A 14746-nucleotide genomic window follows, 5' to 3' on the forward strand; every position below is an offset into this window, starting at 1 on the left:
GGCTGCCCAAGGACTGCAAATTTGATCTGACCCATTGGTTGAGGGATTACCAAGTTCTATCACTTGCTGGTAATACTGGTTGTCTTGTAAGTTGGTGAATGGTGGAGAACAATTAAACAACTCACTGGAGGAGGAGGCTCCACAAATATCCCCTTTCCCTGTCATAGAAAAGCCCAGCACATCAATGCAAAAGATATGGCTGAAGCATTTGGAGAGAGCTGAATGAATGATCCCCAGTTGTCCCCAGCATTACAGATACCAGTCTTACTTAGTCCACATGATGTCAATGCAGAGATGGTTTGTTTTTTGACTGTGGATTATAAATGGGAAGAGCTACCATTTTGAATGACTAAAACTATGGAAGAAGATGCTGCAGTTTTAAAAATGAGTTTCTAGGACAGATTGTGGGTTGTGTCCACAATGTGGCGTTATTCAGGCAGTGGGAGAGACTGTGAGATAGCAAGGCACTGCTGATGTGTGTGTTTGATGCAGGCAGGATGTCCAGAACTGTCCTCAGATTGATTCTTTAGTCAGGACAATTCAGGACTGCGTTGGAATCTGTGCAGGTGACCACAGACTTGGAAAAAACTAGAAGAAGCTCGAGCCTGAAAAGGAGAAAGCACCTCAATCTTTCTCTCACCCTGAGCTGAAGAAGGAACAGACAATCTCCTGATAGCTGCTCTCATTCACCATGTCACATAAGCTGCAGAGTGGTACAAACTGTGATGGAGTGGTTATAATGGGACTGTAACTGCCCAAGGTCAGTATGGTACAGGAAGGGGAGGGGAAGGGACAGGAAGGGGACAGGACAGGACAGAACTCTGCTGCTGCTGCTGGGCTGGGTCAGTGGCTGAAAAATCATACTGACCTTGTTCAGGGCACCCCCTTTCTATAGGGAACTCTGTGATGTAAAGAGAGTACAAGACATTTTCACTGGCTTGGGGGGGACGGGGGAGGGGAACGTGGAGGGGGGAGGTTGATAAGAAACAGCAGACCCCCACCCCACTTACTGATTTGTGAAGGTATGTCCTGTCTTACATCCATGTTTGATCTCTCTGACTCGTCCTCCTCTTCCCTCATTCTCCTGGTAACGACCAGTTATTGACACAATATCACAGAACACAGAAAAGTATCGCACAGTACAGGCCCTTCAGCCTTCAATGTTGTGCCAAGCATTTATCTGAATGGATTCTGGGTAATCCAAAATGGAGGACGGGAAAAATTTCTAGCTGTAAGAGCTGCTCCTTTTTTTTGAGGTATTTTAGGTGCTGGAGGTGATTTCCTTGAATTCCAGGAGCAGCAATTACTGTTTCATATGCTGTTGCATTATTTTGGAACTTTGGAAAAAAAAAGTCAAAACAACAGCAGTTTAAAAGGGAGAAGAACAGGCAAAGGAAGCACATGGTGATGACAGTGCAGGAGAGAGAGAGAGAGAGAAAGAAAGAAAACCTGCACAGTTACTGCCTTCGCTGGTTGAATTCGTGTATCGCTGGACATCGGAGTGCATCTGGGAAAATTAACAAACAGTGAAATTCACAACTAATCTTGGAGGAACTGTTGGGCAAAGTTCACAGCACAGAATCAGATAAGTTAATTGTTGTTTTAAGTCTGTCCAAGAGAAAGGCTGCAGTAGTTAATTTGCCCAGGTTAAATTAATATCTGTGGCTTATATTTTAAGTTTAATCAAGAGACTTATCTCCAAAAACACTAACAACGAGGGGTACGTCAGCTTCCACAAGATCAATTGTGTTAGGGGATTCTGTAGTCCGAGGTACAGACAGATGTTTCTGTGGCCAGCAGAGAAAAAGCAGAATGGTGTGTTGTTTCCCTGGTGCCAGGATCAAGGATGTCTCAGAGAGGAGCAGAATGTTTTCACGGGGGAGAGGGGCCAGCAGGTGGTCACTATCCACATTGGAACCAATGACATTGGACGGGAAAAGGTTGAGACTCTGAAGGGAGATTACAGACAGTTAGGTAGAAATTTAAAAAGGAGGTCCTCAAGGGTAGTAATATCTGGATTACTCCCAGTGCTACGAGCTAGTGAGGGCAGGAATAGGAGGATAGAGCAGATGAATCTTTGGCTGAGAGCTGGTGTATGGGAGAAGGATTCATAATTTTTGGATCATTGGAATCTCTTTTGGGGTAGAAGTGACCTGTACAAGAAGGACAGATTGCACCTAAATTGGAAGGGGACTAATATACTGGCAGGGACATTTGCTAGAACTGCTTGGGAGGATTTAAACTAGTCAGGTGGGGGGTGGGATACAGGGAGATAGTGAGGAAAGAGATCGATCTGAGACAGATACAGCTGAGAACAGAAGTGAATCAAACAGTCAGGGCAGGCAGGGACAAGGTAGGACGAATAAATTAAACTGCATTTATTTCAATGCAAGGGGCCTAACAGGGAAGGCAGATGAACTCAGGGCATGGTTAGGAACATGGGACTGGGATATCATAGCAATTATGGAAACATGGGTCAGGGAAGGGCCTGACTAGCAGCTTAATATTCCAGGATACAAATGCGACAGGAAGGAGAGAAAGGGAGGCAAGAGAGGAGGGGGAGTGGCATTTTTGATAAGGCATATCATTACAGCTGTGCTGAGGGAGGATATTCCTGGAAATACATCCAGGGAAGTTATTTGGGTGGAACTGAGAAATAACAAGGGGATGATCACCTTATTGGGATTGTATTATAGACCCTGCAATAGTCAGAGGAAAATTGAGAAGCAAACTTGAAAGGAGATCTCAGCTATCTGTAAGAATAATAGTATAGTTATGGTAGGGGATTTTAACTTTCCAAATATAGACTGGGACTGCCATAGTGTTAAAGGTTTAGATGGAGAGGAATTTCTTAAGTGCGTACAAGACAATTTTCTGATTCAGTATGTGGATGTACCTATTAGAGAAGGTGCAAAACTTGAACTACTCTTGGGAAATAAGGCAGGGCAGGTGACTGAGGTGTCAGTGGGGGAGCACGTTGGGGCCAGCGACCATAATTCTACTTGTTTTAAAATAGTGATGGAAAAGGATAGACCAGATCTAAAAGTTGAAGTTCTAAATTGGAGAAAGGCCAATTTTGACGGTATTAGGCAAGAACTTTCAAAAGCTGATTGGAGGCAGATGTTTGCAGGTAAAGGAACAGCTGGAAAATGGGAAGCCTTCGGAAATGAATCTAGAGAAAATATATTCCTGTCAGGGTGAAAGGGAAGGCTGGTAGATATAGGGAATGCTGGATGACGAAAGAAATTGAGGTTTTGGTTCAGAAAAAGAAGGAAGCATATGTCAGGCATAGACAGGCTAGATCGAGTGAATCCTTAGAAGAGTATAAAGGAAGTAGAAGTATACTTCAGAGGGAAATCAGGAGGGCAAAACGGGGACATGAGATAGCTTTGGCAAATAGAATTAAGGAGAATCCAAAGGGTTTTTACAAATATATTAAGGACAAAATGGTAACTCAGGAGAGAATAGGGCCCCTCAAAGATCAGCAAGGCGGCCTTTGTATGGAGCCACAGAAAATGGGGGAGATACTAAATGAATATTTTGCATTAGTATTTACTGTGGAAAAGGATACGGAAGATATAGACTGGAGGGAAATAGATGGTGACATCTTGCAAAATGTCCAGATTACAGAGGAGGAAGTGCTGGATGTCTTAAAATGGTTAAAGGCGGATAAATCCCAGGACCTGATCAGGTGTACCCGAGAACTCTGTGGGAAGCTAGAGAAGTGATTGCTGGGCCTCTTGCTGAGATATTTGTATCATCGATAGTCACAGGTGAGGTGCCGGAAAACTGGAGGTTGGCAAACGTGGTGCCACTGTTTAAGAAGGGTGGTAAAGACAAGCCACCGGTATAGACCGGTGAGCCTGACCTAGCAACACACCCTAGGACCTTACCATTAAGTGTATAAGTCCTGCTAAAATTTGCTTTCCCAAAATGCAGCACCTTGCATTTATCTCAATTAAACTCCATCTGCCACTTCTCTGCCCATTGGCCCATTTGATCAAGATCCTGTTGTAATCTGAGGTAACCCTCTTTGCTGTCCACTACACCTCCAATTTTGGCGTCATCTGCAAACTTACTAAATCTACCTCTTATGCTCGCATCCAAATCATTTATGTAAATGACAAAAGTAAGGGGCTTAGCACCGATCCTTGTGGCACTCCACTGGTCACAGGCCTCCAGTCTGAAAAACAACCCTCCACCACCACCCTCTGTCTTCTACCTTTGAGCCAGTTTTGTATCCAAATGGCTAGTTCTCCCTGTATTCCGTAAGATTTAACCTTGCTAATCAGTCTCCCATGAGGAACCTTGTCGAACGCCTTACTGAAGTCCACATAGTTCATATTTACCACTCTGCCCTCATCAATCCTCTTTGTTACTTCCTCAAAAAACTCAATCAGGTTTGTGAGATATGATTTCCCATGCACAAAGCCAATTACCAGAGTCCCAGAAATATGCAACAATTATTACTCATACGGGTTTGTACCAGTACGTGATACTGCCATTTGGGGTATTATCAGTCTATGCCACTTTTCAGTGGATGATGCAGAACAAAGAACATTTACCCCATGTCGCTATTTATATGGATGCAATGGTAATAAGAATGAATATTAATAAGGAACACTTAGAGAACTTGGTTATAGTCCTAAATCAATTTTTCCAATGTGGGCATCTGCTTAGGAAGGGAATAATGTGTGCTCCACATCTCTGCTTGAGCTACAGAGTTGGCATGACCAGGTTATACCTGTTGGAAGATAAAGAGAGGATGATCAAAGGTGCCTCAGCCCATGTCTGTCCAGGAGCTTAGTTCATCTCTGGGTCTGGTAAATTATTACAGCAAGATCATTGATAACCTGGCTTCCATTCTTGCACCTTTGCATCAACTCTAAAAAATAGGGTCTGCCTTGGAAATGGTCACATAGACAAGCCCTAGATTCCAGTGAAGTTAAGAGACAGCTATTATCCTCGAAGGTGTTAGCACATTATATCCCAAGAAAGATCTGATACTGACATGCGATGCCTCCCTGTACAGCATCAGCGTGGTATGAGCTCAAATACCACGGGGTGGCCCAATTGAGAAGAACAACCCTTAGCTTATGCAGAGAGTAAATACACTCAGTTAGAGGAAGAAGGATTAGTAGTCCCAACAATATCTTTGTGGATGAAAATTGTGATAATAGTGCACCACAAACCTCTCTTGGTCTGCTTTAAGAGGACAAGGCAGTGCTGCCCATAGCTTCAAGGCACATTCAGCAGTGGGCTGTAATACTTCGTGTGAATAATTACAAATTAGAACACCATCCAGGAGGTCGAATAATGAATGTGGACGCATTGAGCCACCTCCTGTTAGCAGGTAAACCACCGTTGTAACACCAAAAGTGTGTAATGATATTAAATTTTCTGGACACACTCAGTCACAGCTGACAATATCAGAACTATGGACACAGCAAGATCTGTTCCTGATAAATCAGAAACAGCTGGGGAAACCAAGTGGTCATCCCAGACAGAAATGAAATCCTTTTAACCCGGACAGACCAGCTCATGTTAGAGGATGGCATATTGTTATAGGAAGTGAGACTGATTGTCCCGAGCAAAGGTCGCTGCAAAATTGTGGCTGAACCTCACCAGGGTCTTCCAGGGATCTCCAAAATGAAGGTGTTGGGAAGAAGTTCTGTCTGGTGGTCAGGACTGGATACAGACATAGTTGCATTGATGATGCAGTGCCCAGAGGGTCAGCAAGGACAAAATTACCACCAGCAGCTTTTCCCACATCAGTGGGAATGGCTGGGTAAACCCTGGACTCAGTTACATGTCAACTATGCTGGTCTATTCATGGGCCCAATGTTCTTCATCATTCTAGATGTTCACTCAAAGTAGTTGACTATGCATAGAGTTAATTTGTCACACATGATGATGTTAAATATTGTGCAAGCATTTTTTGCAGTTCATGGACTCCAGACATGTTAGTCCTAGACAGCAGATCTTCATTTACCAGCAGTGAGATTGAGTATTTTGTAAAGTCGAATGGGATTTGGCACATAAGAACAGCTCTGTACCATCCATCGTTCAATGGTTTGGCAGAAAGAGCAGTCCAAACTTTGAAGACAGGCTTAAAGAAACAGTCTACAGCTTCATTAGATTCCAAACTGTCCCAGATTCTATTTGAATATAGAGCCATCCTTAATGCAACGACAGTTGCTAATGGGAAGACTCCTCACCAGATTAAGTTTGATCACCCCAGACCTAGCGGGAGAATGAAACAGGATCAAGAACACCAAAGCCACACACAAGATTCTGCCAAGTGAGAGAGACAGGTTGATGCCAAATCCCATTCGACTTTACAAAATACTCAAACTCACTGCTGGTGTAAGGACCATGGAAATTGTCATGCATTGGGAAGAGGCATGGTCAAGTTGAGGTCAGATTCAGTGATGTATAGGTTTGGGTAGGGGCGATGGTCCTGAACAAGCCTGTGGACCATATGAAAGCCACACACTCTCAAATGGTGCTGGAGCAAAACATGCTGTATCTCTGTTTTCTGAAAAGTCAGAAAAGCTTCCAGAACCCATCATCTCAGTTGATTCCATCTCTTAGCAACCTTTAATACCCTTCTTCCCCATCTTGTCATTTAGACACTTTCAACGATGACTAACTGCTTTGTATTTCCTTTCTCACCATGTTTAACCCACCCATTCCTCTTTAACAGCCATGTGGGAGTGTATTAAAACTCCTCACTACCACCCCACCTCACCTCTGCACGGGTTGATTTCAGGTCCAGGATGGGTGAGATAGAACAAAATGAATGGCCAATGCACCATCATGCTGAGCTGCTGCCAATCTTAATGTGTGTAGGGAGAGGGATTGGGTTTTTGTTTATCAGCCAGTCTGTCTCACCTTTAACACTGAGGTTCTGACCAGGCTGACCACTGACTAGTTTAAGACTGACATGTGCCTTCAAGCATGTGACTGGCGGGCTCAGATTGAAGCAGACTAGAGAGATACATTTTGGCTCTTCAGTGGGAAGGGTACCAAAGGGAGGGGGAGCCACCTCATTTGGAGGATCCATTGGCTAATACCTAATGTACGCAACCTGCAGCCTCCATACCCCAATAACTGAGGCACATGCCCTCCCACCCAACTACAGTGGCTGCAGTCCTCAATCCTACCCAACCCAAAAATGTCCCACACTTACCTTTCAGTCCAGTATCCATAAACTTTCACTTGAATCCAGTTTCAGAATTCTGCTTTAGATTGTCCTTACTTTTCTCTATTCGAAAATGTTGAAACCAGACAGAGAGGAGAATTCAGCAGGAGAATTTCTCTTTTAAAATTGGTTCTGATCTGATTCCGCACAAAACCCTCCACTTGTGGAGTCCAGTTTGTAAATGACCTGCAAAAAACTATCTTTCAAGTTAAGAGGTCAAGTGTTCACTGTGGGTGATAACTCACAACATGTACACACAAGTATACAAGGAACAGGTAAGGGGAAAGACATGACTGCAGAATACTGTTGTTAAAGAAAAATCTGTTAAAAACTTTCATCTCAAAGTCATCAGGACATTTCACACACCTCCCTTGTTAGGTCCACGCCCCCGCCAACTCCCTCTCCATATCTGGCACCTTCCCGTGCTACCGCAAGGGATGCAAAACCTGCACCCACACCTCCCCCTCCCTCCATCCAAGGCCACAACGGATCATTCCAAATCCGGCAGAAATGTACTTGCATATCCTCAAACCCCATTTACTGCATCTGTTGCTCTCATAGAAACAAAGACAAAGAACATGCGGATGATACGAAAGTCGGAGGAGTTGTAGACAGTGAGGAAGGATATGGCAGGTTACAGCGGGATATAGAGAAGCTGCAGAGCTGGGCAGAAAGGTGGCAAATGGAGTTCAATGTAGCTAAGTGTGAAGTGATTCACTTTGGTAAGAGTAATAAAAAGATGGATTACTGGGCTAATGGTAGACTACTTGGTAGTGTGGAAGAGCAGAGGGATCTTGGTGTCCATGTACACAGATCTCTGAAAGTTGCCACCCAGGTAAATAGTGCAGTGAAGAAGGCATATGGCGTACTGGCTTTTATTGGTAGAGGAATTGAGTTCCGGAGTCCTGAGGTCATGCTGCAGTTGTATAAGACTCTGGTGCGGCCACATCTGGAATATTGTGTGCAGTTTTGGTCGCCATACTATAGGAAGGATGTGGAGGCACTGGAACGGGTGCAGAGGAAGTTTACCAGGATGTTGCCTGGTATGGTAGGAAGATCCTATGAGGAAAGGCTGAGGCACTTGGGGTTGTTTTCATTGGAGAAAAGAAGGTTTAGGGGTGATTTGATAGAGGTGTACAAGATGATTAGGAGGTTAGATAGGGTTGACAGTGAGAACCTTTTTCCACGTATGGAGTCAGCTATTACAAGGGGGCATAGCTTTAAATTAAGGGGGGGTAGATATAGGACTGATGTTAGGGGTAGGTTCTTCACTCAGCGAGTCGTAAGTTCATGGAATGCCCTGCCAGTAGCAGTAGTGGACTCTCCCTCTTTATGGGTATTTAAGCGGGCATTGGATAGGTATATGGAGGATAGTGGGTTAGTGTAGGTTAGGTGGGCTTTGATCGGCGCAACATCGAGGGCTGAAGGGCCTGTACTGCGCTGTATTCTTCTATGTTCTATGTTCTATGTTAACATTACAGCACAGGAACAGGCCCTTCGGTCCTCCAAGCCTGCGCCAATCCAGATCCTCAATCTAAACCTGTCGCCTGTTTTCTAAGGATATGTATCCCATTGCTCCCTGCCCATTTATGGATCTGTTGAGATATATCTTAAATGACACTATCATTCCTGCCCCTACCACCTCCGTTAGCAATGCGTTCCAGGCACCAACCACCCTCTGCATGAAGAATTTTCCCAATCTATCTCCCCTAAACTTTTCCCCTCTCTCTTTGAACTTGTGACCCCTAGTAACTGAGTCCTCTACTCTGGGAAAACTTTCTTGCTATCCACCCTGTCTACATCTCTCATGATTTTGTAGGCTTCATGCCAGTCTCCTTTCTATTGAAAATAATCCTAATCTACTCAATCTCTCCTTGTAGCTAATACCCTCCATGCTAGGCAACATCCTGGTGAACCTCCTCTGCACCCTTTCCAAAGCATCCACATCCTTTTGGTAATGTGGTGACCAGAACTGTACGTAGTATTCCAAATGTTGCCGAGCCGAAGTCTTGTATAACTGTAACTTGACCTGCCAACTGTTGTACTCAATAACCCGTCCAATGAAGAAAAGCATGCCGTATGCCTTCCTGACCACTCTATCAACTTACATTGCCACCTTCAGGGAACAATGGACATGAACATCCAGATCTCTCTTTACATCAATTTTCCCCAGGATTTTTTCATTTACTGGATAGTTCGCTCTGGAATTGCATCTTCTAAAAAGCATCACCTCACATTGGTCTGATTTGAACTCCATCTGCCATTTTTCTGCCCAACTCTGATCTATCTATACTCTGCTGTATCCTTTGACAGTCCCTTCACTATTTGCCACTCCACCAATCTTTAGTGTCATCTGCAAACTTGCTAATGAGGCAACCTCCACCTTCCTCCAAATCATTTATGTATATCACAAACAACAGTGGCCCCAGCACGGCTCCCTGTGGGACACCACTGGTTACAGGTCTCCACAACTACTCAGTCTTCTGTTGCCCAATCAGTTCTCTATCCATCTAGCCAGAACACCCTGGACCCCATGTGACTTCACCTTCTTCATCAGCCTATCATAGGAACTTTCCTGAAGAAGGGCTGATGCCTGAAACGTCGATTCTCCTGTTCCTTGGATGCTGCCTGACCTGCGCTTTTCCAGCAACACATTTTCAGCTCTGATCTCCAGCATCTGCAGTCCTCACTTTCTCCTCGAACTTTATCAAACGCCTTACTAAAGTCCATATATATATTTCATCCACACCGCCTTCCCTCATGAATCAACTTTGTCACCTCTTCAAAGAATTCTATTACGTATGTAAGATATGACATTCCCCCCACAAAACCATGCTGCCGATCACTGATAAACCCATTTTCTTCCAAATGGGTATATATCCTATCCCTCAGTATCTTCTCCAGCAGCTTCCCTACCACTGACATCAGGCTCACAGGTCTGTACTTAACTGGATTATCCCTGCTACCCTTCTTAAATAAGGGGACAACATTAGCAATTCTCCAGTCGTCTTGGACCGCTCCTCCCTCCTACCCCCCACCACTGCATTCAAGGACACTGCAAAGATATCCATTAAAGCCCCAGCTATTTCCTCTCACATCCCTCAAAATTTGGGATAGATCCCATTTGGATATGGGGACTTGTGCACCTTAATGCCTTTTAGAGTACACAACATTTCCTCCCTCCTTATGCCAACTTGACCTAAAGTAATTAAAGATCTATCCCTAACCTCAATGTCCACCATGACCCTCTCCTCGGTGAATACCACTGCATTACATCCATTTTCTCTGACACCACGCATATCTTTCCTCTTTTGTCCTTGTGTGGGCAACCCTTTCCCGAGTTACCCTCTTGCTCCTTACATATGAATAAAAGGCTTTAGGGGTTTCCTTAACCCTGCTCACTAAGGATATCTCATGACCCCTTTTAGCCATCTTAATATCTCATTTCAAATTGGCCCTACATTCCCAATATTCTTCCAAGGCTTTGTCTGTCTTCAGTCCATATATCGAATGTGGATTTCCCTTCAAACAGCTGCTCCCAATCTTCATTCCCTAGCTCCTGCTGAATTTTGGTATTGCTGGCCTTCCTCCAATTTAGCCCTCTTCCTTTAGGACCACTCTCATCTTTGTCCATGAGTATTCTAATATTTATGGAATTGTGATCACTATTCCCAAACTAATCCCCAACTAAAACTTCAACCACCCAGCCGGGCTCATTCCCCAACAGCAGGTCCAGTATGGCCCCTTCCAAGTTGGACTATTTACCTACTGCCTGAGAAAACCCTCTGGATGCACCTTACAAATTCTGCTCCATCTAGACCTCTAACACTAAATGAATCGCAGTCAATGTTGGGAAAATTAAAATCTCCCATCACCACCACCCTATTGCTCCAACATCTTTCTATAATCTCTCTACATAGTTGTACCTCTACCTCACCTTTGTTGTTGGGAGGCCTGTAGTATAGCCCCAACATTGTTACCTTACCCTTCCTATTTCTGAGCTCTGCCCATATTGCCTCACTGCTCGGGTCCTCCATCATGCCGTCCGTCAGCACAGCTGTGCTATCCTCTCTGACCAGTAATGCAACTCCTCCACCCCTTTTATCTTCCTCTCCATCCTACCTGAAGCATCGATATCCTGGGATATTTAGTTGCCAATCTTGCCCTCCCTCAACCAATTCTCAGAAACAGCAATAACTTTACACTCTCAGGGACTAATCCAAGCCCATAGTTCATCTCCCTTACCGACTACACTTGCTGTATTAAAACAAGTGCACCTCAGATCACCAGTCCATTTGCATTCAATATCTGCCCCCTGCTTACTCTTCCCCTTAGTCACGCTGACTTCATTATCTAGTTCCTTACAGGCTTTAGTTACTGCCTCCTTCCTGTCCACCAGCCTTCTCATTTGGTTCCCATCCCCCTGCCACATTAGTTGAAACCCTCCCCAACAGCATTAGCAAATGCGTCCCCAAGTACATTGGTTCCACTCCAGCCCAGGTATAGACCATCCAATATATAATAGTCCCACCTTTCCCAGAACCGGTCCCAATATCCCAAAGATCTGAACCCCTCCCTCCTGCACCATCTCTCAAGTCACACATTTGTCCCGCCTATTCTTTCATTTCTACTTTGACCAATGCATGACATTGGCAGCAATCCTGAGATTACTACCTCTGAGGTTCTACTTTTTAACTTGGCTCCAAACTCCTTAAATTCTGCTTGTAGGAACTCATCCTGTTTTTTTAACAATATCATTGGTGCTTATATGAACTGGCTATTCACCCTTCCCCTTGAGATTTTACTGCAGTCGATCTAAGACATCCCTGACCTGTGCATCTGGGAGGCAACATACCATTTTGGAGTTTCGTTTTTGACCACAGAAATGCCTAACTACTCCCCTTACAATTGAACTCCCTATGAATATAACCCTTCCACTCTCTTTCCCACCTTTCTGAACAGCAGAGCCAGCCACGGTGCCATGGACCAGGCTACTGCTGCCTTCCCTTGCTGATCCATCTCCCCTAACCGTATCCAAAATGGTAAACAAAATGGGAGATGACCACAGGGCACACCTGCACTACCTTCCTGCTCTGTCTCTGCCTTTTGGTCACCCATCCCCTTTCTACCTCAGCAATTCTAATCTGCGGTGTGACCAATTCACTAAACATGCTATCCACAATCCCCTCAGCATCGCGGATGATCCAAAGTGAGTCAATCTGCATCTCTAAAGCTGTCATGCAGTTTTAACAAGAGCTGTAACTGGACACACATCCTGCATGTGAAGGAGCCAGGGACATTAGTAATGTCTCTGAGCTCCCACATTGAGCAAGAGGAACATAGCATGGGTCTGCGATCTCCTACCATCTTAAGCTTTACCTAAGTTGAGACAAAAGTCACAAAAAAGGAAAGAGAAGTTTTCTTTTTACCAACTTACTTTAACTTACCAAAATCCTTCCCTTATCAACACACCACAGTCTTTTTTTGATGAGAGGAGGAGGTAGGGTGGGAAATACTAGACAGGTAGTGTCTCGGGTTCAGCCAATGCCCGAATATATCAGCCTTTTATGCGGTTTGCTTACCTTCCTGGCAGCCTCCCAGTCGTCATGCTCTCCACCCTCACTGCAATTAAAATGGACCCCACAGCCTCCTGAGGGAAGCTTTTTAAATAGTTTGTTTACCTTCCTTGTTCGCTCCGCCCTTGCTGCAATTAAAATGGAGGCTGCAGACTCAAGAGGGAAGGTTTTTTAATTATTTGTTTGCCTACCTGGCAGCGACCCCCACCCACCCATCAGTTTTCGTTCTCTCCGCCCTTGCTGCAACTAAAATGGAGGCCACAGACTCCCAAAGGAAGTTCTCGATGTTATCTCCTCTACGTAGGAGAGACCAAATGCAAACTTGCAGAACAGTTCAGGGATCATCTCTAGTCCGTACAGACCAACCACTCCCACTTTCCTGTGGCCAATCTCCCACCTCCCACCCCCACTCCCACTCCTCTGATGAGATGTCCATTCTGGGCCTCCTCCACTGCCTACACAAGGCTACCTGCAAGCTGGAGGAGGAACACCTCATCCTACGCCTCAGGAGCCAGCAACAACACAGCCTCAGCATTGAACTTACCAGTTTCCATATCTCCCCTCCCCCACCACATCCCAGATCCAACCCTCCAACTTGGCACCGCTCTCTTGACCTGACCATCGTCCTTTCCACCGACCTATCACATCGCCTACCCTCATCCACTATTGCTGTCCCACCTACCTTCCACCACCCCATCCCATCCCATCACCATCCCCCTTCCTCTATTTATTTCTCAGCCACCTTCCCCTCGCCAGTCCATATGAAGGGTCCTGCCTGAAACATTCACTGTGGGCGGCACAGTGGCACAGTGGTTAGCACAACTGCCTCACAGCGCCAGAGACCCGGGTTCATTTCCCGCCTCAGGCAACTGACTGTGTGGAGTTTGCACGTTCTTCCTGTGTCTGCGTGGGTTTCCTCCGGGTGCTCCGGTTTCCTCCCACAGTCCAAAGATGTGCAGGTCAGGTGAATTGGCCATGCTAAATTGCCCGTAGTGTTAGGTAAGGGGTAGATGTAGGGGTATGGGTGGGTTGCGCTTCGGCGGGGCGGTGTGGACTTGTTGGGCCGAAGGGCCTGTTTCCACACTGTAAGTAATCTAATCTAATCTAATCCTGCTCCTCAGACGCTGCCTGACCTGCTAAGCTTTCCCAGCACCACATTTTACCAACTCTTTTCACAAGAATACCAACATAAAGGAAAAGCGACATTTGCACTGATCGAGAGGAGAGTGCTGATTGGTTAACAAGTACAATCTGATTGGAAAGTGAACTCTGAATGGCCAATTGGCAACTCTGAGTCAAAATTCTTCAAGCTGCATGAAGAGGTTAAAGATCAAACAGGTGGCATCAAATTCAGTTCAAACTTTTGATTCAGTCATGATGACAAATTGACCATACAATTAGAGTATGGTACCGCACAGGAGGGCACAATCGGGTCTTTCCATCAGTGTCAGCTTCTTCGGAAAGCATTTGGATTAGTGCCACTGAACATACCATAATCATCCTGGTTGGTCCATGTGTGACTCCTTCCCAGTGATGAAATCAGAATGTCTATTGAGAGGTCAGTCAGTCCTATTCACAGTGTGAGAGCACCTGATTGGGAAAAACTAGGGAGTGAAAGCCAGTGCTGCTTTTTCAGATGTGACAGGTTCATCAGACAAAGGAACAAATTCAATTTACTTAACTTTCTTTCAAATGTTTATTCAATTCACCATTGGTTCATGTGCAAATTTCAAAACAGCATTTAGAAAGAAGGGAGGTAGGTATTTGAACAATCATTTACTGTTTAAAGAAATTACACTGCTGTGTGTAACTCATCAGGTTCAGTGAGTAAATCAATTTGAATAACAACCCATTCATTGTATCCCACACAGAGCAACTTTTCAAATAACCTCACCATCTTGGTGGAGCTTGATGGAAAGAACTGCACATTGGACCTCAGCAGCAACGAGTAAGTTACATTATTTAC

The 14746-nt window shown here is 44.9% G+C and overlaps 1 protein-coding gene across 1 annotated transcript in view; it reads left to right on the top strand.

Moving 5' to 3' along the window:
• Positions 1-14746, top strand: part of LOC140480811 (disintegrin and metalloproteinase domain-containing protein 12-like) — a 230747-nt gene that overhangs the window by 69573 nt on the left and 146428 nt on the right. The window contains exon 3 of the mRNA XM_072576233.1: positions 14652-14728. Within this exon, the coding sequence (XP_072432334.1) occupies positions 14652-14728 (77 nt within the window). The remainder of the gene's footprint in view (positions 1-14651; positions 14729-14746) is intronic.

Source organism: Chiloscyllium punctatum, chromosome 1 (genome assembly GCF_047496795.1).
Source record: "Chiloscyllium punctatum isolate Juve2018m chromosome 1, sChiPun1.3, whole genome shotgun sequence".
Taxonomy (NCBI): Eukaryota; Metazoa; Chordata; class Chondrichthyes; order Orectolobiformes; family Hemiscylliidae; genus Chiloscyllium; species Chiloscyllium punctatum.